The sequence below is a fragment of the Penicillium canariense genome (genome assembly GCF_028826845.1).
Source record: "Penicillium canariense strain IBT 26290 chromosome Unknown utg000001l_segment0_segment0, whole genome shotgun sequence".
NCBI classification, from domain to species: domain Eukaryota; kingdom Fungi; phylum Ascomycota; class Eurotiomycetes; order Eurotiales; family Aspergillaceae; genus Penicillium; species Penicillium canariense.
Window position 1 is genome coordinate 8,514,663 of NW_026622728.1, and position 20,327 is coordinate 8,534,989.

The following is a 20,327-nucleotide window of genomic DNA, read 5'->3' on the forward strand; positions in this document are numbered from 1 at the left end:
CCGCTTCGTTACCCTAACGGCAATGTAACCATAGTCACATAAGCTTATCCTTCCATATTTGCTCTACTAGTCGAGCTGAAATGGACCTCAGGTTATTTGCGCAGCGTGGAAGAGATTGTAGTAGCATCATATCTTCATTATACCAGCCGCTTGGTAGTGAAACGGGTGGTTGATTACTATGGGGATAGCACTAAAGAGCAACTCTAGTCGGCTGGAGCCACCCGGGCTACTTTCACAGTCACCCTGAAAGCGAGATTCCCCGTTAGTGTCAACAGAATTATGATATTGACCTTCGGGTCGGGTAGAAAAGGAGTCTGCGCTTCTTTTAGGCTGTTCACGCGGGAATACAAGATGTTCTTTCAAGGAGGCCCAAATTGTGAATATTTCGCTAGGATATATTTCCCTGAAATGTCGCCGCTTCGACAGGGTAAATAAATTGCCTGGGGAGCAAAGGATTTCTCGCCTCGCTGAATTATGCTTTCTATAATGAATGAAATCTGCGCGTCGGAAATGAAGTTTATGCTATCCTTGCTTCAGGAAAGAATATAAACAATCTCTCCGGTTAGAGCGAACTCCATCACCCATGTCCTCCAATTACTACCAAGGCAATGTTGAAAAGCAGGCAGCAGGCGGATGAGCCAAGCGATGATAGCGAGAATGATACCGTATTAAAATGAAAAAAGATAAGAAGAGTGATATTATCTTCAGCATGACGCTCCGCCTCTCCTTGCACTGATAAGAGCAGAAGGGCAATCGCCGCGACTTGTTGGGAGAGAAGTAAAACGGGTTTTGCTGGAGCGATTCAAACTAATTTCCATTCATGGCGGGCTTGTGTACCTAGTCTCATCCTTTTTTATCACTGCGAAAGTACTCGAATGAATTTCTCATTCGAACGCATAACCCCTCTCAATATAATTACTCGAGCAAAATCCACTGCTCGTAGATACCGCTCTCCCAAATAACGAGCTCGTCCAATCGTGATCAGAATAAACAATATAACCGATGAAAATATCATTCCGTGTCTGATTATTTGTCATCTAAGTGCTCAGGTTCAATGATCTGCGTCAAGTTGTGCGAGCATAATCTCGGCCCCAACAACCCCGCCGAGCGATAAGCGCCCACCCTTTTTTTGCCACCTCGCGCGTGCTGAAGTCCCGCATATCGATTTCCCAACCCTGTATAATCCATTATTTCAGTCAATAAGCCGTACGGAATTGAGGGATTCGATCCACGGCAACTGAATATTCTCACAATGCCTCCGCCTGGTGGGACTCCCGATAATGCTAACTACGATGTTCTGGTGGTAGGCGGAGGCCCAGTGGGACTACTGCTTGCATATCAACTGAAGCGCTTTGGTGTGTCCGTGTGTGTTTTGGAGCAGCATGAGAAGGAGATGCAAGACGCCTATGGGCGGGCGATCGCACTGTTTCCAAGAACACTAGAGCAGCTGGACCAACTTGACTTGATTGAACCGATGCTACAACTTGGATTTGCTTGCAGAACGAGCGTGACATACAAAGATGGAGAGCGAGTGTGAGTGTTTAGATACTGTGCAAGGCTATTGACTGATCATAAGTAGTCTTCCGGGAAGAGTATGGACGTTTATGGAAAACATTCAGGACACGACTTACGACTTTGTCTTGGTTCTGCGGCAAATGTACACTGAACAAATTCTGCGAGAGAAATTAGATGCCGTTGGCGCTAGGTATTACCATGGGATGAAATGTGTCGACTTCACCTATGATGAGAATTTGCCGAGGGCGAATTATCCCATAGTCTCAACTTTCGTCGATGGCGGTAGTGGGGAGCAATACCAACTCAGAAGGTGAGCTACATTACGAAATTTAGATTAGCAGAAGTCAACTTACCTATTTCACAGCAAGTATCTCGTGGGAGCCGATGGAGGGCATAGCTTTGTTCGAAGACACGCCGGGATCTCGTTCGAGGGCGATAGTTCAGACGATCAGTGGATCCGCATCGATGGTATCGTCGAGACTGATATGCCCCTTAACCGCTCTTACGGGTTTGTGATCAAAATCTACCATTTTGGAAGCAAGAGTCTGAACGAGATTTGTCAGTGCCATAGAAAGCAAAACGCACGGAAACGTACTCTGGGCACCACTCGATCATGCAGCTACCCGAATTGGATATGCATACACTGCCGAGATCGCTGCAAAGTACCCCGGAGGTGTCACGCAGGAGGTTGCCAAGCAGGAGGCTATTGAAGCAATGAAGCCTTTCAAAGTCAATTTCAAGGAGGTTCACTGGTGGACACTGTATGCGGCCACCTTTAATTATGTGGTGCGACTCTCATGCTGACTTTGAGCTCTGTAGATACAATATCGGACAACGGCTCGCAAACAGTTTTTCAGTTCGAGATAGAATCCTGTTGTGTGGTGATGCAGCGCACACTCACAGTAGTGGCGCCGCCCAAGGATTGAACACTGGCATCCATGACGCTGTTAACCTGGGCTGGAAACTGGCACTCCAAATACGGGATGCAACAAAGTTGGAAGTCTTGAAAACTTATGACACCGAACGTATGACGGCAGTCCAGCAACTAATAAGATATGACAAAGACATCTCCACGCTGATGTCTCACAAATGGCCTTCTTGGTATGAAGGGGACCGAAACGCCGATCCATATCACGTTCTGGGTGAGATCTTCGAAAAGACTGCGTCATTCAATACTGGATTGGGCATCTGTTACTCGGAAAATTTTGTGAACCAGACATCAGCTCTGAGTTTGAGAGTACCTCCAGGAAGTCGTCCACCAGATCTGGAGCTGTCTACCCCTGGTACCGATCAGAAAGTCAGGTTCCAACATATTACACGCAATATCGCAAAATTCTGGGTGGCTGTCTTCACGGGAAATATCAATGCAACCCGAACTCCACTTCGACAGCTCAGGAAGGCTTATGCGGGCATGAGAGCGCTTCCAATAGATGCATTTGTGAGTTGGATTACTATTAGTGCCTCAACTGGTTGCTCTCCATATGAAGCGTTAGGGATGGAACCATTTGGAAATACATACTATGATGCTACAAGCTGCGCTCATGAGAGGTTTGGCTTCAGCTTGGAGAGAGGGGGCATTGCAATTATTCGCCCTGATGGCTTGCTTGCTACCGGAGGCCCTTTAGATGGACAGTTTGTTGAAGAGTACTTTTCGAAAGTCATGCAGTGAGGGCCTTGATATCCGGCAAGGTTCCAAGCGCGCAAAAACTAACGGTCAAATCAATAAAATAAAGATATATTGAAGGAATGATTACTATGGTTGAGGAGAAGTGGTGTACAGAGTAGAAAGGAATTGATAGGAGCTCACCTGGGCATTGGTGTCCCTAACACCATGCTTGAATATACATAGACCAATTCTGACGAGAATTGATTTATTAGAGCTCGAGAAAGGTATTTGAAAAATAAGTCGCTTATAATTGAAACACATATCAAGCCTCCCTTTCAAGACAATAATAAAGAGTATCTGGTTGCAAGTCTGGTAAACGTCGACCGGCTGTACCTGCGCGAGCCATTCCGTTCTTCAAACATCCTTTATCACCCCAAAATAGGCGGACATGATCCCAATCATCCACAAGCTGTATCACCCGATTGAATTTACCGTATGACGCGGGTAGAGTTCCCTTCGGCTTTTTCTTCACCATGTATTCCGAGGCAATTGCCAAGCCAATGAACAACACCATCAGAGCGATTATCGGCAGAAGCGCAATATTGAATGACACATCGGCAGTGAGAGCATAACCAAATACCCACTGTATGACCGCTTTCATCGCCAACATTATCAGTGTCTGCCAGCTGAAATTGGACTTCCAAGAAGGGTCGACCTCCGATCCGACCGATTCCATATCACGCCATGCTGCTTCGTCTCGAGAAAGATTGAACAAGAGCTCCACACAATGCAACGCAAAAGTCAGGAAAGACTGAACGATGATCTGAATGATCAATCCCAGCCAGTATGGAGGTGATTTGGTAAGTTTCTTGAAGTCAAAATACATGGCGCCATAGAACCGCCAGTATGCCTGCACGCCTGTCGAGAAATCATTAAAATTCTCCGTCATGTAGCCTGATTCGACCGTCACAATTCCCTGTGCTAGAGACCAGACAGTAAAAAGCGCACAAAATCCCCAGATAAGGCGTCGGGCTAGCTGGACGTGCGGTGCGATACTGAGCATAGTGTCCTGCGTCACTCGAGATGTAAAAGGTATTTTGGAGGACGCCTCTTGTGACACTGCGTATTTCTCATCTTGGCCATTAAGCCACGCTTTTGCATTGGCTAGAAGGGAGTTGTTCCAAGTTCTTACCCCACCAGTGCGTAACAAGCTAAAAGTCGACACACTGACCTGTAAAAAGACTCCGACACCGAGAGCAAGTATTGCCAGGCCGTTTATATCGATGATATCTGAGGATTCAGAAGAGCCGTAATCAAATAATTGGGTCTGCTCGTTCCACTGGCCGACAACAACCACATCTGTGATGGCAGACGATGTCGCCCCGTAGGCAATTGCCAAACCAATCAAGGAGATCAAGTTCATGTACCAGCTATTAGGCCCATGTGCATGGGCCCTAGTGAAGAGTCGTACATATGAGTTGAATTCCAGGCGACCTTCGTCAAACAGAGCCCATCTCAGGGTAGTGGCGTGTATGTAATTGGTCGTGTCCAGAATAATGGTCACCAGAAGATTCAAGAGTAGTTGCACCAACACAGATGTTCCTTGGCGCAGCTGCTGGATGCGATGACTATGAGGATAGGGCTTCTCGGGTGTCATACTATGCAGGAAGAAGTTGACCATTATCACCTTTTTCCGGACATATGGCGGGATGGCGACATGGTCGGAACTTATCATGATAGATCCTGCAATGAGACATGTGGACGCAAAAATCCATCCTAAAGCTAGCCCAACCGTACAAACGTTGCGGATTCCTAAGGCTGGATCAACCTTCCCATGGTATATCTTGCAGACCTGTCGATCCTCGGTGGGGGATTGGTGGATTCTGGTCTGCATTGGAATAATGAAGGAGATCCCTCACAAATGACAACCTGGTATCAACCCTAATTCTAGGGCCCAATCGGCAATTATTGTATGATTTCGACTTTTTGCCGAGTGTTACTTGGACGTTTCGAATATAAAACGGATCCCCGGACTCCTGTAAGCTCCCACGGCACGGGAGGCATACCAAAATGAGGGATACCTTTGTTTCAATCTCCAAAGTGCTGATAGGGGGGCTCTTATTTTTATAAATTGAATAGGGGCAGTGCCTGTAAGGGGAGAAGCAGTTGATGGGGCCCTTGCCAGCCTGCAGAGCCAAGACCGAAAAGAATGTCGATTCTCTCATCTCGGCATACCTTATAGGTCTGGACACACAAATCCGTTACCCTTTAGATCCTGGAAAGAATTTCAGGCCTCCAGTCTTTGCATGCTTATTTGACATTGATAGCGGCAAGTGGATCCCTCAAAATCGAAGAAGAATGCTAGCCCTGCTATCTCCGCATGATCATTTGGTCAAGAAAAACAAATGCAGAATGCAAAATTTCCCAAAATATTTAACGATCTATTTGAAAATGCGTGACGTTGCCTTCAAAGCAAACATACAAGGATGGTGTGACCTTCGAAGATCTTTAAAAGACGGATAACTGTCAATCAAACCTGGACCCAAAACGGCACTACCCACTCACTATGTACTTGGCCTATATTCTCTTTGCTATTGTTCCATTTAGCTACACCCGTGCAGTGGTTTTCTCGCAACTGCCAGCTATCTCAGATTCTGCAAATCCTAATACTACAACTGATTCAAGCTGTAATTGCCTCCCGGCTGATGACTGCCCCAAACAATGCAAGTGTTGCTTTGATACGCAGGAATATGCCCGATTTCTTCAGTATGGAGGTGTGTGTCTCAAACCAACTTTGCTGGAAAGGATTCAGAGCTAATTACTATCAAGACTCCCGACTCGACGCGGATGAGTGATTTCAGCTTCGGCGCTATGGTTCTGGCATCGGCAGGGAAGTCATTGGAACCAAACCATTCTTTTTTATTCTTGTCTGTCTTTCAACATACTCTTATATCACAATAGTGCAATTTAATAATAATGAAGGGAGACCTCTCAAGAGGTGGAGATAGTTAAATTTCAGTCATTGCGAGTGAAATAAGGTATATGTCAAAGCAATAAATGACGGTATAGACTAAGAATGTTGCCTATAGTGCATTTTTGTCTAGTTGCCATTTTGCCGAGGAGTTGGCCCTCTTTTGTCTTGACAGTATATCTGTTAGGTAAACCTAACCTATTCACGGGCTCGGGTTAGGCTGGGTTCGGGTTAGCGCGGGTTTTTGGCGCAGCGTAAGCCCGTAGGCTTTGTCAAGGTCTCACTGCGCCGCTAGCTCATGCACTTCCTTGACCGAATTTCCCCCGCCCACTAGCACCCTTTCAACATCCCACACAAGTTGATCCTCTGTCCTCTATCTCCCATGCAAGTTTCCTGGCCAAACGATATAATATGTCCATCACAACGCTTCCTCCGGAATTATTGACCAAGATTTGTGGGTATATAGAGCTCCAAGACTGGTGCGCGCCCAGGATCGCTTGTCAACAAACCTACAGAAAGTCACTAGAGGCCTTTGCAAAGCGGTACTACAAAAGCCTCTCGTTGCTTGTCACCCGTGAGAGTCTGAGTCGGTTGGAATAAATTGCGGCTCATGACCTTCTTCGGAGTTCAGTCAATGAGATTTGGGTTGTCCCAGCATTTTTTGAGGGCTGGGGTAAGATGCATTATCCCAACTTCGCGTCTTCTGGGTTTGGCAGGCAGTCAAAGAAGGGCTGGAACCCAACGGAGACTGATCTAAGGGCTCGCTTTATAGCATACGAAGCTATGGTAGCCGACCACCATTCTATTCTGGAGTCCTCAACCCTCAGCGATACCCTTGAAAGGTGTATGCCACGTTTTGACAACGCTGTTGTGCTTGGACTACGGTATTATTCAATACACCTTCTCCTTAACTCAGCAAAGAATACCTACTTCCGCTGTCTGGGTCTACGCGAATTAAGGAACCAGCTCAACTGCAGTGAGAAATACTACGAGTGGTTCAATGGGCATTGGCCAATCCTGCTAGCCAAGACTCACGCCTTGGTATTCTCGGCTCTTGTCAAAGCTTTAACCAAATCTAGCCAAAGGATTCGGGGCCTCCACACATGCGGCCATTATTTCTGTGGGCTAGCATTGCAAAGTATTCAACTTACAGAATCGGATTATCAATCCCTTCTCCCCCTTCTAGGAGAGTTAAGCTCTCTACACATATGCATTCGCTTACCTAAAAATACCCCTCCCGATGAAACCAACCTGGACTTCCTTCTCAGTCTCCTAGTCACTGTGGCACCGACACTAGAGGATCTGACCTTCTCTCAATGGATTCCGAACAAGGAATTGAGCCCTCATTATTTTGAAAATATCTCCCAGAAAATCCAATTCTCGCAGCTACGGGAGCTTCATCTTCAGTCGATCGAAGTTACAGTGGAGACTTTTAAGGCATTTATACGAACGGCAGCCCCGACCTTGGCACAACTCACACTGAAATCAGTGAGCTTAGTAGATAGGCTTATTTCGGCCCCAGACCCAGGACCAATGATTGAAGAAAGTCCGGGCCCTTCGTTCTGCAGAGAAACTCGGCACGAGGTTCAACAACTTTGGCGGCGTATCTTTGAACTTTTAGCAAACCACCTGAAACTACAATTTATCCTGCTCCACAACCTCGGTTATCGAGGAAGACATATGACCTTTCGCAATTACTTACATCCTCAATGTGGAGAACTGGAATCGCCTTTCAAGTCATGTCTTAGGTCTGCTTGTTTCGATGTTACGAAGGCAAGTGTCTCTTTTGATACATGGATTACGCAGCTTCAAATGGACATGTCCGAACCAACCTTGTTTGATCTCCCGGGGACAGATAATCGTAAGTACTATAACATCCCAAATCTCTAGAAAATAAGGCTTCTGAACTAATAGTCGGTGAAAAGGACGGCGTGCTATATCCGATAGGCGGAGGCAAACACTACGGATGGCCCGTGTTTTCGCTTCTTACCGTAGAGAAGGGGCAAATTAGGTATGGAATAAACCTAAATAGTGATGATGATGATCGTAAGTGTCCGTTAGGGGAAACCCTCAAGATGTGGAGATAGTTAAATTTCAAGCATAACGACTGGATTAAGGTATATCTCATATTTAAACTCAAGTTATATATCCGCTCCCCCTCAAATGGTCAATAGTCATATACATGAATTCCGGCATTTCGAAGAAAATTCCGAAGAAAATTAATCCCATCCTATCATTACTGGCGGTTTTAAACCAAAACGCTCGACCCGTCGCTCTTCTTACACCCACAAGCTCCTGCCCCAGATGCTACTTGTGTGGGTGTACGCGAATAGCTCGGCGGTACATCAAGAACAGGGTTGCGATCAAAGAAATTACGAGGACGGAGGAGCAGTGTCATGGGCTCGGCCGGCATGATGGGATAGTCTTCAGGCGAGGGAAAGTGGGTCAGACCGAATGTGTGCCAGAGGACAATATCCGTATTGTCAATTGAGCACTCCGAGCCAGCGGACTCGATCCACGCAGGCAGGCCCTGCGAAGGTTCGCCGGAGGTTTGGGGAACGTGGCGGCCCGCGGGGTGGATTTCCTCGTCGGAGTCTGGAATGTGGTTAGAATTTGGACACGCTAAACATGGAGCAGCAAGGGGGGTGGGAATTGCGTACATTTGGTGACGTGCACCGCGTGACGCGCGAAGCCGGCCCGCTTCCACACAATGCCACCCTCCTTGGGAAGAAGGGGTGGCACGTCTCGACTGACAAGCTTGTAGCTGACGGGCTTCTTGCTGTGTGGGTTGAGCTTGTTGGTGTTGGCCATATCCCAGGTACGGCTAGTTGAGCCGTCATAGTCGGACATTGCCTCGCGAGGAGTGGTGAACTTAGTCTTCTTTGCGTAGAAGGCATTGCCGTACTTGTTTTCCGCGCTACCAACCTCGCCTGGGCCCTGCACGGCATCAACCTGGAAGACTGTGTTGTTGGGACCGTCGATGTTGGGATCCACCCGCAGGCAGAACAGATGCTGGTGGTTGTGCGCGTTGACTCCGGGGTACACCTCAGTGCCCCAGCCCTTGGTGTCCTCACCGGGGTTTATGGAATATGTGTTCAGAATACCAGTCAGCTTGACCTCCAGCTGGACGGTGCCGTCCTGGTGGAAGATCCAGTACACGCAGTACTCGTAATTGGCGGCCGTGAAGATGTGCGAGATAATGAGCTTGCGGCCGCGAGTCACCACGATCGACTCGTCGCGGAAGTCGGTGTGCTTGAAGAGGATACCGGCGTCTTCTTCATGAATGCAGATGGCGTTCTTGATGAGAGTAGACGCGCCAGCACGGTTGACGAAGGAAGCGTCTATATAGTGAATGGCACCCTTGCAATCGCAGCCAAGGGCCAGACTGTTGGTCATATAACCGCCGCCATATTCACCAAGGTCGAAAGCGTGCTTCCGCTGATGGGGATGCTCGGGGTTTCCGTACGGAACGACCATCTCTGCCAGCGAGAGGCGCCAAAACACCGGTCGAACATTGCCCTTATCATTAAACGTGATATTGTTCAAGACAATGCCCTCGCGGTAGTTGAAGCCAACGTGGATGTTCCAATTCTGCCACTCGATGGTGCGACCCTTAACCTCGAATGAAACACCCTCGGGCTGGGTGATGTGAATCGGCTTGATGTCTTTCCGGAAGCCACCCTCCTTCTCAATAGCAGCGGGATGATAGTTGTTTGGCGGGGCCTTGTTGATCGGCCGTCGCACTGGAGGCACATCGATGTGAATGATCTGCTTGGTCTCGGCATTGTAGATGGGGCAGAAGTCGAGAGGGTAGGTGTACTGAGAGTCATCGGGATGGGGTCGGTAGTACATGAGAGCTTGCTGCAGACGCACGCCATTGCCAAAGCGCTCATCGTATCCAATTGTCCATGCTATATAATGGTTTAGCTAAACATCACTCTATCGTAAGTCTTACCTAGGGCGGGTTTACTCACGGTCACAATACACCTTGTGCATATCCTCTGCGGGAATGCCGATGATACAGCACTGTTCAATGACCTTGGGATCTTTTCGCACCACATGCTCGACTTCCTGCAGATCCTCCATGGTAATCAAGGGCTGCACGTTGGGTGTGTGCTTCCAGTCTACGATCTTGTTCTGCTCCAGATCGACCACACCGTCGTACACCTTCCCTCCCGGTGCAATGACAACCACATCGGCCTTTCGCACTGGGCGCGGCGCACTCTCCGGATTCGCCAGCCAAGCCATCATCTCGGCCTTGCGCGGCTCATATAGCGTCACCGCGTTGAAATGGAGCGCGCCATGTTCCTTCCGCACGATAGCTACCACAGCATCAATCTCTGCCGAAGACAGGGGATCAAAAGGGTGTCGCGGCGCGGCCATCGCGCTGACCTGATGGGTCAACTGCTGGAGTCGATCAAGAACCATGCCGGTGTCTGATCTATGACGTGCTGGTTATCGGATATAGTGTGAATGCAGCTCGTGGGTGTATAGAAAGACTTCGCGCTCGGAGGTTTCAAGCCACCAATAGCGATAAAATCCAGAAGGACCGTTGCAAAGAACTTCTTAGGCTCTCCTTCTGGACAACTGCAAGTATTTAAATCCAGCACCTCTCCAATGCGCAGCTCCTCTGATGCAGCGATTAGATAAGACAGGCTGTTTTGCGGAGGCCGGATCCTTTGCACTGATTGGGTTTAGCGCACATTGTCTATGCGCCATGCACGCGAAAAAGGCAATCCGATGCTTGCGGGCAGATAACGTGCTGCTCCAGGCTGGTTATTCCTCGGCGTCTGTAACGCGGGGCCAGGGAGGTCGCATCCTACCCCTCAATGGGGGAACAGTATACTTGCCAACATGACTTGCTTGAATAATACTGATAGGTAATAGTAACAGCTTTCAGCAACTGGAGTTCAATATCTACTACGAGAGCACTTTACACTAATTCGGCATTCAACAAGAGATCACCCCCCTGCTGTACATAAGACTCCCCTACCCATTCTACCTAGATGTATAGAACGCGAGAGACCATTGCAAGAAGGCAAAAGAAGGCCCGGAAGCCCGAACGCCTTGGAGATGGATTTAGATACCAGCCAAATCAACACAGAAAAAAAGAAAATAAAAAAGGGGAAAAAACACCGTACACCCTCCCGACACCCCGAAAAGAACACCTCCCCCAGACGCACAGAAAGTCTCCGACTCGAATGACGGAACTTATGCAAAAGCGACAGGCGAGAGAAGACAATGCCGAAGAGATCGAAAGAAAACCAGCGCAGTAGCCTCGTGCTTATGTACATGCATCATATCGTATGAACCCGTTCTCCCATCCTCCACGTTCTTCATATCTCATACTCTACCGGCCAGGTGTTGGGTAGCCGGAGTGGTGCTGAGGTGTGTGGGCGTTATTAGGCGTGCTGGGCGTACCGGCGGCGGAGTAGATAGTGGCTCCGTTCAGATTTGGTGTCTGCTGCGCCATGTGGTAGGTCATGGCTGGCATCTGTCCATTCAACCCCCAGATTTGACCCGAGTACTTGCTTTCGTCGATCTTGCCATTAAAGACGAGCTGGCGCATCTTCCAGTAGATCTCGCCCGTGACCAGGGAATCCGATCCGGCTTGGTGGGCGATTCCCACCCGCTTCACGCCAAGCTCGTCTGCGATATCCTGGAGACCGGATTTTTGGCCGAGGTTATTGAGGATCTGTGCTGCAGCTTGGGTGAGAGGGGAGTCGTTGACCGCGCCGTTACGGCCAGCGTGCTTCATCAGGTACTTGATGTCGTATAGAGACGGGAAGAAGATGTTCAGGAGTGTATGGAACTCCTCTTCGTTTTCGGGCAATGGGGAGCAGAGCATGATCTTCATCAAGTAACCAAAGTCATAGCCTGAGTGAAAAGAGACCCAGTGAACATCGTCCAGCAGCACGAGGCCAGAACTGATTAGCAATGACCCAAATTCGAAAGGATCAATACCGTTCTTCTCATGCATGTTGAAGTCGATGCCCGACTTGGCAAGCATTGTCGTTGAGTCCTGCGCATACATATCGCCCTCCAAGGAGAACCGGAAGTTGAACTGCCATGTGCAGGGAGCAGGCATCATAGCGTTGCCGTATGGTTGCCCATTTGCATCAGTAGCTGTTGTCGGTGGAACCTCCCCATCTTCATTGAAAAGTGTGATTCCTAGCTGGATCATCTTTAACAGATCGACGTTGCATCGGAGAGTCTGGTAATGGTAGTCTGCTTTGTTCGTGAACGAGCCGATCGGTCGCGCAACGATTCCTGGGAACTCGGTATCCTTTTAGATCTCGAAATCAGCCCACTTCCTTGTAAAATAGGAATATCCATCGCAGTTCAAGACATCTTCGGTCCGTAGAATGCCAAGGTTTGGTGCCCGACGCCTTACCATGCTGATATATGGGTATTTGTCCACCAACTGTCTCAACATTGCCATCTCGTGAGCCAGGTTGTGCTTCCATACGTCTCGTATCCGGGATTTGACCGCGCCTGCCTTCGACTCGAGAGCTAACCGCCCATCATGGCCTTGGTTTAGTTGCTGCTGCTGCATCTGTGCTCCACGCGCGAACCCCATTTGTGCCGCATGGCTTGCGAGCCCCGTGCCACCACCATCAACGCCGGCGCCTGCAAAGCCAGCGACCGTCATGCCATTTGCCACACCAGCGCTGGACAAAGTAAAGGGATTCATGTTTGTATTCGGGTTTCCGGCAAAACCAGGGTGGCCACCGAGCGAAGGGGGAGGCAGAGCGGTGTTGGCGGACTGGGCGTGGGCCGGGTGTTGGGATTGGAGATGAGCCTGTTGAAGTGTATAAGGAGCGCCTAGGCCCTGGGGGCCGTATCTGCCGGGAGGAGGGGGCATTGTGGTGGGAGCTGAAGGCTGCGCATGGACGGAGTGTCAGTTTCGTTCCTCGAAAGGCGGGAGAGCTATGTCCGCCGTATCGGGTATAGCGTCTCTGCGTTCTGCCAAGCGCACCGCTCCGGCTTCACGTCCTTCGCTTTCTGTGGCTTCACTCGAGATTCCCTGCGCCCCTCCCCCGTCTCTCTTTCTCCTCAGTCTCCTTGTTACCTTTGTAACCATGCCCGCCCGAAACCCCACCGGCTTCGACCTCGCCCAATTCAAGGCAGCAGCCTCCCCTCCTCGGTTTACGCCAAGCGGGATCCCTGGGCTCGCAAGTATGCTCTTGATTGCCTTGTCCTCTGATGCTGGAATTACGACTCCGTACTAACCTGGCTCATTAGTGAGACCTGGCGCTATACTGGACCTTTCACCCGGTGGAACCGCTTCAAGGGTCTTTTCCCCGGCCTGGGCATCGCGACCGTCGCTTTCACTGCCTACTGCGCGTACGAGCACTTGTTCCTGAAGGACGACCACCACCACGGTGACGCTCACCATGGCGAGGGCCACCACTAAATGTGGTTCTGCGTGAGGAGGGTCAGATGAGAAATCCGCCGACCGACGAGCAATCAAGTGGAGAATGGATACCGCAAGCCGACGAGACCGACTCGTCTTCGCTCAGGACGAGTCATATAACCGGGTCATTACGATGGTAGCAGTGGCGGCTTCCTCGCCTAGAAGAGTATTCGTCGTTTTAGGGCGGACATGTCCACTCCTGGCAATTGGGAGTGTGGCCTGCAGACGGCGCTATGGGTTGATTTGTCGGATGTACATAGTCTATGTTCAATTACTACACAACAAAGTCTTTTATTTTGTTCCACCTACTATCGGTGTTCTGCATGAAGCGCAAATGATATTTGAGACTCGAGACATTGGGTTAAGTGATTGATTTTGCATTTCAGATGGGTTCAAAGGAAGCCACATGTTTCCCCTGGTCCCCTCTTATGGTGTGACATGACATTATCTCGTGCATGCGTGGGCAACATAACTGTATAACGTAGCTTTTTATTCCTCCACAAAGACCAATGAGATGCCATCGTCACCGGCAGTGACAATGCGCTTTCCATCAAATCCTTGAACGAATCCCATGATTCCACCGGCCTGTTCACCCTCTTCATTCTCGGAGGCGCCCATGTGTCCCCGCCACTCCTGCAGCAGGCCTTGCGCAGCGGCAGTGGTACCACCGCGGGCATCCCATCGTCGGACGACACCATCCAGTCCGACGGAGGTAAGCAGATATGAACGTCCATGACCCGCGGCAGTTGGAGCCCGGCTCTGCAAGAACTCGACCTTGACGACCGCGGCGCCTTCGTGAGCCTCCCGGACATGGCGGCGGACAGCGAATCGATGAGCAGCATCATACAGCGCAATCGATCCATCCACGGAGCCCGCGGCAAGGAGAGTGAGCGGGGGTTGGGAGAAGGAAAGAGTCTCAATGCCATCCGACTGGGCCTGGAGATCAGCAAGGATGGTACCCGCAGCAGACGTGGTGGCCGTCTGGGCAGCCTTGCCCTTGCCAGCGTCCGTGCCGCCAGAAAGCCGAGGAAGACCAACAATCTTGATGCGACCCTCCGCACCACCCACAGCCGCGATGCCACCGCCCGGCGAAATGGCGACTGAGTACAGACCACCCTGAACAGCAAATCGCTGATCGTCTGCAGTCAAGCCGACAATGGCATTGGTACCGGGAGACCCGGAGATACCAGCTGCCGCAGCGGCTCCGAAGACGTCGTACAGATAAAAGCTTCCATCCTCGGAAACAGTGGCCAGCAAGTTGCCATCTGCTGTCCATGCACCAGCAGTACAGGACGCAGTATGCTGGAAGAAACTGTGGACCATAGAGATGGGCTGCGAATCGGTGGCATCGATCCGGAAGACCCAGGCGCTGCCGTCACTGGCACCCATCGCAACGACGTTGCGCTTCTCCTCATTGCCCGCATGGTAGGGGCATGCCGCAATCCAATTGATCTCCTCCACCTCCTGGGCCTCAGCCACAAACTGCCAAGCCTCTCCGCGGTTTCTGGGCGAGGTGTCCCGCCAGGCGCGAAGCTTGCCATCCAGACCAGCTGTCAAGGCATATTCACCCGCAGGCTCAGTGAAAGCCACCGCATTTACAGTGTCGGTGTGTCCATCCAGCTTCGCCAGCGGCACCTGGCTTCCGCGCTCGCGCGGCTGAGGGTTTGATTCGTAGCTCCGCGGGAGGACGGGCTTTTCGGGGGGCGTGGAGTCGAAGATATAGGCGGTGTCGTCACCTGCGCCGGTGAGAACGATATTGTTATGCACGGGATGCTGTGCGACGCAAAAAATCGAGTCCTCGTGCGAGTCAAAGTGTGCTGCGGAGTCGTTCTGGAAGGTGAGCTCCTCCTCGTAGGTCATCGGCTGGTCCTCGTCTTCACCCTCAGAGTCCATGTGTTGGTCCTCATCGCGGTTAAAGACCTCCTCGGCCTCGTCTGCACCCACATACTCAGCGTCATCGCCTTCGCGGTGGGGATCTTGAGATGACATCTCTGCGGATTGAGATTAGAGCTCAGTAGATGCTCTCAGAGTGGTTGATAAAATGATTTGGCACGCTGTGAGCGCCTTTTGGGATCGATTTGCGACAAGAAACTTGCCGAATGCTCTTTCCAAAAGGGATTCAAGGATACAACGACCGGGTATCTCTGACTTATTCTAAGTCGTGGTGGAAAGGATGAGCTGAAGCTGTTACTTTTTTTTTTCGGCACACCTCCCCGCTTAGAAATCCGCATCCCCGCGGGAGCCAAACAGTGCAAACTTCCTATCTTTCTGTCCTTATCGACACTATCGGGTTTTGCCTGCAGACCATGTCGATTAATCGCTGAAGAGAAGAAACATACTATACCAAATGCAGGGATTTGTCCAACGTCATCTTTATCTATATGCTCATTCAATGTCTACCAATATTTTGCCAATTCAATTATCCCATCCCTCATCCAACCGTCTTGAATCGTCGCGTCTGTATCAAATCCATGTTCACCATCAAGTGTTTCAAACCTGATGTCCATCTCTGGCTGTTTGGCGCGAAGCTCACTGATGAACAATTCACTTCCGTAGAGTGGGACTGCAGAATCTTGTCTTCCGTGGAACAGCCAAAGGAAAGGCGGCATCCGCTTTGCTCGGGAGATGTTCTCTACAGGAAATACAGCCGCCTCCTTACCAAGAAAATCAAGGAATTTCCCGTTCTGCACGATGCTCAGCGCCAGGGTAATTCGGTTGCGATCTCCTCCTTTCTCGAGGCCTTCGTCGGCAGTGACTACTGCACCATCTGGCAATTCGCTGAGGTGCTTCTCGACTATATCGTAGGGCAGCTGTTGGTCCAAGTTAGGTGTGTCCCAAGTGATATCGGGTATCACGTACATTGGGTGCACCAAAGATTGGCTTGTCAAATTCCTCATCCCAGAATCTGTCTCTAAGATGGAGCATGGGGTACACTAACACCACGGCTTTGAAGTTTATCTCTGGATGAAGGAGCACGCTTTGGAGGGCAAGGTAGCCGCCAGCGCTTTCTCCCAACACAAGGATCCTGTCCGAGTCGGGCTTGACGAGGGACGATGGGTATGCTCTCACAAGGCTTGATTCTAGATCCCGTTGCACCCAGGACCAATAGTCGGCTAGGTCGGAGAGTATGTCCAGTCCACTCGACTCGGGCAAGAGGCGGTAGTCTGGTGTGACAATGATTGCCTGTCTGGAGATAGCCAGCTCAAGAACCCTATTTTGTCATTAGCATCAGCCCGGGTAAACAGTGCTGTCAAAGATAGGACGCTTCTACAGACCACTTAGGAAACCAGTCGGAGTAGAGACGGGAGCCTCCAATCAAGAAACCGCCATGGAACCGAGCAATTACTGGTCTCCTGCCATGAAAGCTGAACACTCCGCTCAGAAGACTTTTTGGAACGAGAATCGACAATGCGATATCGTGATCTCCCACCGTTTTGTAGACAATGTTGTGGATGTCGAATTCTTGGAAGAAATTGGGATCGTGTGGTTCTGATGCCATGGTGCTGATGTCTCCGTCAAGGGATGAGATAAATAGATAGGGAACCTTGCCTTGAAGTAGGAATACTGAAGTTGATAGTTATATTGAGGTATATTGAGTTGTAATGATCTCAGGTGAATCAATAATTCACCAGGGGTGGTTGTTCGTAGGAAACGTGTAGAAAGCGGGGGATGGGGCCGGGGGGGTTGCCGCGTCAGCCTTGGCCTAGCACGACCCGCAGGTAGTAGGTAAGAACTTCTACCTACATAAGATATAGATCTATATAGGGCTAAATCTCTATTCGCTTACTACCGATTAGACCAAAAGAAACTAGTGTAAACGCGTCATACAAAATAATGGGGTTAGTACCTTGTGGTCATACGTTCTGTCTCCCTTACGACCTCTTTTTTTCCCTCTTTCTTCTGTAACCTGATTTAAAATCCTTCGCTGCCACCGAAACTTCTAACTCATTACGATGAGTCTTGCTCTTAGGGGTATACCCAGGAAGCTAACTCGAAACTTCACCCCGATCTCCCCCGTCGCGTTACGTACGTTCAGTGCTAGGCAAAACAGCTGGCATCTGACCCTCCCGTGTCAAACTTTCTCCTCATCAGCTCTACCAACAAATTCCCAAATGGAACACACACGCCCACCAGCCCAATTCCCCTCTGTGCAGCAACTGTCTCCGCGCCACCCACACCTGAACGCCCTGACAAACAGTTCCGATATGATTGAGCGGTTTCTTCGGGAAGACGGCCATCGCGCATGGGGGCTTGTTATCTACCGCTCTTCGTATCAGAATGAGGCAGCCTGGGACGAGTTTATGCGCCGTCTACTCGCCAATACCACAAAATTGCTAGAATTGGGGGCAGGTCCTAATTTACTTGATAACCTGGCCCTAACTGTATTTGATGACCCAAGCAAGTTCAACAACGCGACGACAGCGGTGGTCCGGGATCATTTTAAGCAGTGGGCGGCGACTATGGAACAGGAGGAACAGGGCCCTATTTCTGATCCAAATCACATCAGAATCACTGGATCGCAACGATATAGATACTGTATCCAGGTTACGCAGGAGGCGTTAGGGTCAGCTCTTGCTGATGATCGTGAGAAAATGGGGTTTGTGTATATTATTCAGGCGGATTGGAAAAAGTATAGTCCGTACGAAAATGGAGAGAGGTTCAAGGAGGAGGAAGAGGCGATTGAAGGGTGCACCCTAGAAGATGTAGGCTGGATGAAGGTTCCGTTTGCAAGTCTGATGCCTGTTATTTGGCGTTACTTGCGGCCTGATTGCGCTTGGGAGATAGAGTATCGCCGTCCGCCGGAAATGTCTAGTTACCCGTGAGAATTTGAGAATAAAATCAAAGTGGACTATTAAATCACGAGAGAATAGATAGGACGGACGATTTTATAACTTCGTTTCGCCCATCTTTGATATGCATCTTAGACTTGCGCTGCTTAGCGAGGTGAAGACTATATATCGACTGATTCCTAGATCTGTAGACTACCACACCATTAATGTTTATTTCAGCGCTTGAAGTATTCACTTGAGTCCCTGGTTATTTACTATCTAGTATAACGCAATATAGGAGGCGATTGCGATCCTCACTATTAATGTTGGGGCAAGTTGAAAATCCCATCCTACTAGAGGTCACTCTAGGTACCTTGATGGTGCCTTCATATTTGTAATCGGAGTCATCGTCAGATTTAGGATCTTATTCCGGTAATAAGCCAGAGCTTGGACGACCTCGGGATATTTGACCAGATCTGTCCCAGCAAGAACAGCACTCGTGTAGGGGGTCATTGCGGCCTGAACCGCCTACATACTCCAGACTTTCCCGACGACTGTAATCTGCTTGAAGTAATCGTCTGCCCATACCCACCACCAGTTTGCTAGGCCGGCCTGCCCTGTCGCTTTCTCAATGTAGCTTCATTGGAGAGCAACCTGCTGGAGTACCTTGTCCCCTTTGGTGGTGACTATTCCGTCTTGGAGGTATTCGAAGAGAGCGAAACCCTGCACATATACAAGCCATTAGCCTTCTCTTGGATCGCGTGCTTAGGGTAAATATTTCAAGGCCGGGCGGAGGAAGGCAGCGCAGACCGCACTCGAGTACTCAGGAGAGACCGTAAGATCGGTTATTTTGCTTCGGAGACAAATACGGTGGGAGGACGGTGAACTAGGTCTGTTTTAATTATTAGATAATCTCGCTCTTAGAGAAAACATTTCGCCGTGGTCGGGGGATGGCCCGCCGGGGGGGGGGGGGCGGAGGGGATTTGCCGTGTTAGCCTTGGCCTAGCGCGATACGCAGGTACTAGGTCACGGACTCCTATTTCCTGAACCCGGAGATTGACGCCAACTACACCAACTTACTCCTCGGCGAGTCCTACTGTGTGGCACCCGTGGGTTCTATCGGCACATACGCTAGCTACCCCGTTACAACGCCTCTTTTCACAGTAACCGCGGCCACCTTCTCCTCTGTTGACATGTCCATTCCTACCTCCACCAGTAATCCAGGGTATATTTATACTCCGACCTACCTCCCCACTGCGCCTGGCACACTTACAGGCTGTACCTCATATCGGAACTATACAGGCCCGACGGCCCTGATTTTTGACACCACAACTTTCAACACTACGCTCGATGTCGACTACACGATTCTCAACGTCTGTGCTATGGTCGCGATGCTCTATCAAGTTACGGTTGACCAGCTGATAGAGTGGAACCCAAGTCTTTCAAATGACACGAGCACCTGCGCCTTACAACCTGGCTATAGCTACTGTGTCTTGGAGAGCGCGGATTCCAGTAAGTCTTACTCATTAGTGGACATATTGCTCAGTTGAAGCTTATAAGAAAAACAGAAACCACAGACGACGATGACGGCACCTACTGCCTATCTATCAACGCCACGGAGCCCACTACTGTGTCAAACTGTAACTGTTTTACCGAGGTAGCTGGCTATATGATTGATGGTAAGAGATTTTTTTAAAAGGGCGAATGAATATATGATCGAGGGGGGTGTCCGGTCGACTGACGTGTACTCTAGATTATACATGTGCGGATATTGAAGAAGACGTGGACGTCACAGAAGCCGAATTGCTGGCATGGAATCCCTGGCTCGCTGGTGATTGTGATACCCAGCTTTACTTAAACCTCAATGAGAATGATGTGCGCTCAGTGTGTATTGGGACCGATACTAATGCAGCGACTATATCTACGTCGAGCACCTCAGCAGCTCCAACTCCAACCGATACTATTTCAGACTGCCAGTAATTCTACACTGTTGTCTCAGGAGACGACTGTTCAAGCATTGAGACGGTATTCGGAATCACTCTCGCACAG

General features: G+C 49.9%; 9 protein-coding genes across 9 annotated transcripts; 4 read left to right on the forward strand and 5 right to left on the reverse strand.

Annotated features, from left to right (window-relative positions):
* Nucleotides 1-1,252: 1,252 nt before the first annotated feature.
* On the forward strand, nucleotides 1,253-3,184 carry N7482_002950 (uncharacterized protein; the record flags this gene model as incomplete). Its single annotated transcript, XM_056685075.1, has 5 exons — nucleotides 1,253-1,533; nucleotides 1,592-1,825; nucleotides 1,880-2,023; nucleotides 2,079-2,276; nucleotides 2,335-3,184. The coding sequence occupies 5 exons, from the start codon at nucleotides 1,253-1,255 to the stop codon at nucleotides 3,182-3,184; spliced, it is 1,707 nt and encodes a 568-aa protein (XP_056548681.1).
* A 259-nt stretch (nucleotides 3,185-3,443) lies between these two features.
* On the reverse strand, nucleotides 3,444-5,015 carry N7482_002951 (uncharacterized protein; the record flags this gene model as incomplete). The annotated part of the gene is made up of 1 exon (XM_056685076.1): nucleotides 3,444-5,015. The coding sequence occupies one exon, from the start codon at nucleotides 5,013-5,015 to the stop codon at nucleotides 3,444-3,446; it is 1,572 nt and encodes a 523-aa protein (XP_056548682.1).
* A 3,325-nt stretch (nucleotides 5,016-8,340) lies between these two features.
* Nucleotides 8,341-10,520, reverse strand: N7482_002952 (peroxisomal copper amine oxidase; the record flags this gene model as incomplete). The annotated part of the gene is made up of 3 exons (XM_056685077.1): nucleotides 8,341-8,687; nucleotides 8,753-10,003; nucleotides 10,067-10,520. 3 exons carry the CDS (start codon nucleotides 10,518-10,520, stop codon nucleotides 8,341-8,343), a joined length of 2,052 nt encoding a protein of 683 aa, XP_056548683.1.
* Nucleotides 10,521-11,442: 922 nt separating this feature from the next.
* On the reverse strand, nucleotides 11,443-12,957 carry N7482_002953 (CCR4-NOT core DEDD family RNase subunit POP2; the record flags this gene model as incomplete). The annotated part of the gene is made up of 2 exons (XM_056685078.1): nucleotides 11,443-12,378; nucleotides 12,487-12,957. The coding sequence occupies 2 exons, from the start codon at nucleotides 12,955-12,957 to the stop codon at nucleotides 11,443-11,445; spliced, it is 1,407 nt and encodes a 468-aa protein (XP_056548684.1).
* A 217-nt stretch (nucleotides 12,958-13,174) lies between these two features.
* N7482_002954 (NADH dehydrogenase [ubiquinone] 1 beta subcomplex subunit 3) lies at nucleotides 13,175-13,509 on the forward strand (the record flags this gene model as incomplete). The annotated part of the gene is made up of 2 exons (XM_056685079.1): nucleotides 13,175-13,317; nucleotides 13,338-13,509. 2 exons carry the CDS (start codon nucleotides 13,175-13,177, stop codon nucleotides 13,507-13,509), a joined length of 315 nt encoding a protein of 104 aa, XP_056548685.1.
* Nucleotides 13,510-13,998: 489 nt separating this feature from the next.
* N7482_002955 (WD40 repeat domain-containing protein) lies at nucleotides 13,999-15,498 on the reverse strand (the record flags this gene model as incomplete). Its single annotated transcript, XM_056685080.1, has 1 exon — nucleotides 13,999-15,498. The coding sequence occupies one exon, from the start codon at nucleotides 15,496-15,498 to the stop codon at nucleotides 13,999-14,001; it is 1,500 nt and encodes a 499-aa protein (XP_056548686.1).
* A 407-nt stretch (nucleotides 15,499-15,905) lies between these two features.
* N7482_002956 (uncharacterized protein) lies at nucleotides 15,906-17,008 on the reverse strand (the record flags this gene model as incomplete). The annotated part of the gene is made up of 3 exons (XM_056685081.1): nucleotides 15,906-16,319; nucleotides 16,369-16,720; nucleotides 16,785-17,008. 3 exons carry the CDS (start codon nucleotides 17,006-17,008, stop codon nucleotides 15,906-15,908), a joined length of 990 nt encoding a protein of 329 aa, XP_056548687.1.
* A 613-nt stretch (nucleotides 17,009-17,621) lies between these two features.
* On the forward strand, nucleotides 17,622-18,332 carry N7482_002957 (uncharacterized protein; the record flags this gene model as incomplete). The annotated part of the gene is made up of 1 exon (XM_056685082.1): nucleotides 17,622-18,332. One exon carries the CDS (start codon nucleotides 17,622-17,624, stop codon nucleotides 18,330-18,332), a length of 711 nt encoding a protein of 236 aa, XP_056548688.1.
* A 1,139-nt stretch (nucleotides 18,333-19,471) lies between these two features.
* Nucleotides 19,472-20,258, forward strand: N7482_002958 (uncharacterized protein; the record flags this gene model as incomplete). The annotated part of the gene is made up of 3 exons (XM_056685083.1): nucleotides 19,472-19,790; nucleotides 19,847-19,957; nucleotides 20,032-20,258. The coding sequence occupies 3 exons, from the start codon at nucleotides 19,472-19,474 to the stop codon at nucleotides 20,256-20,258; spliced, it is 657 nt and encodes a 218-aa protein (XP_056548689.1).
* Between the last annotated feature and the right edge of the window lie 69 nt (nucleotides 20,259-20,327).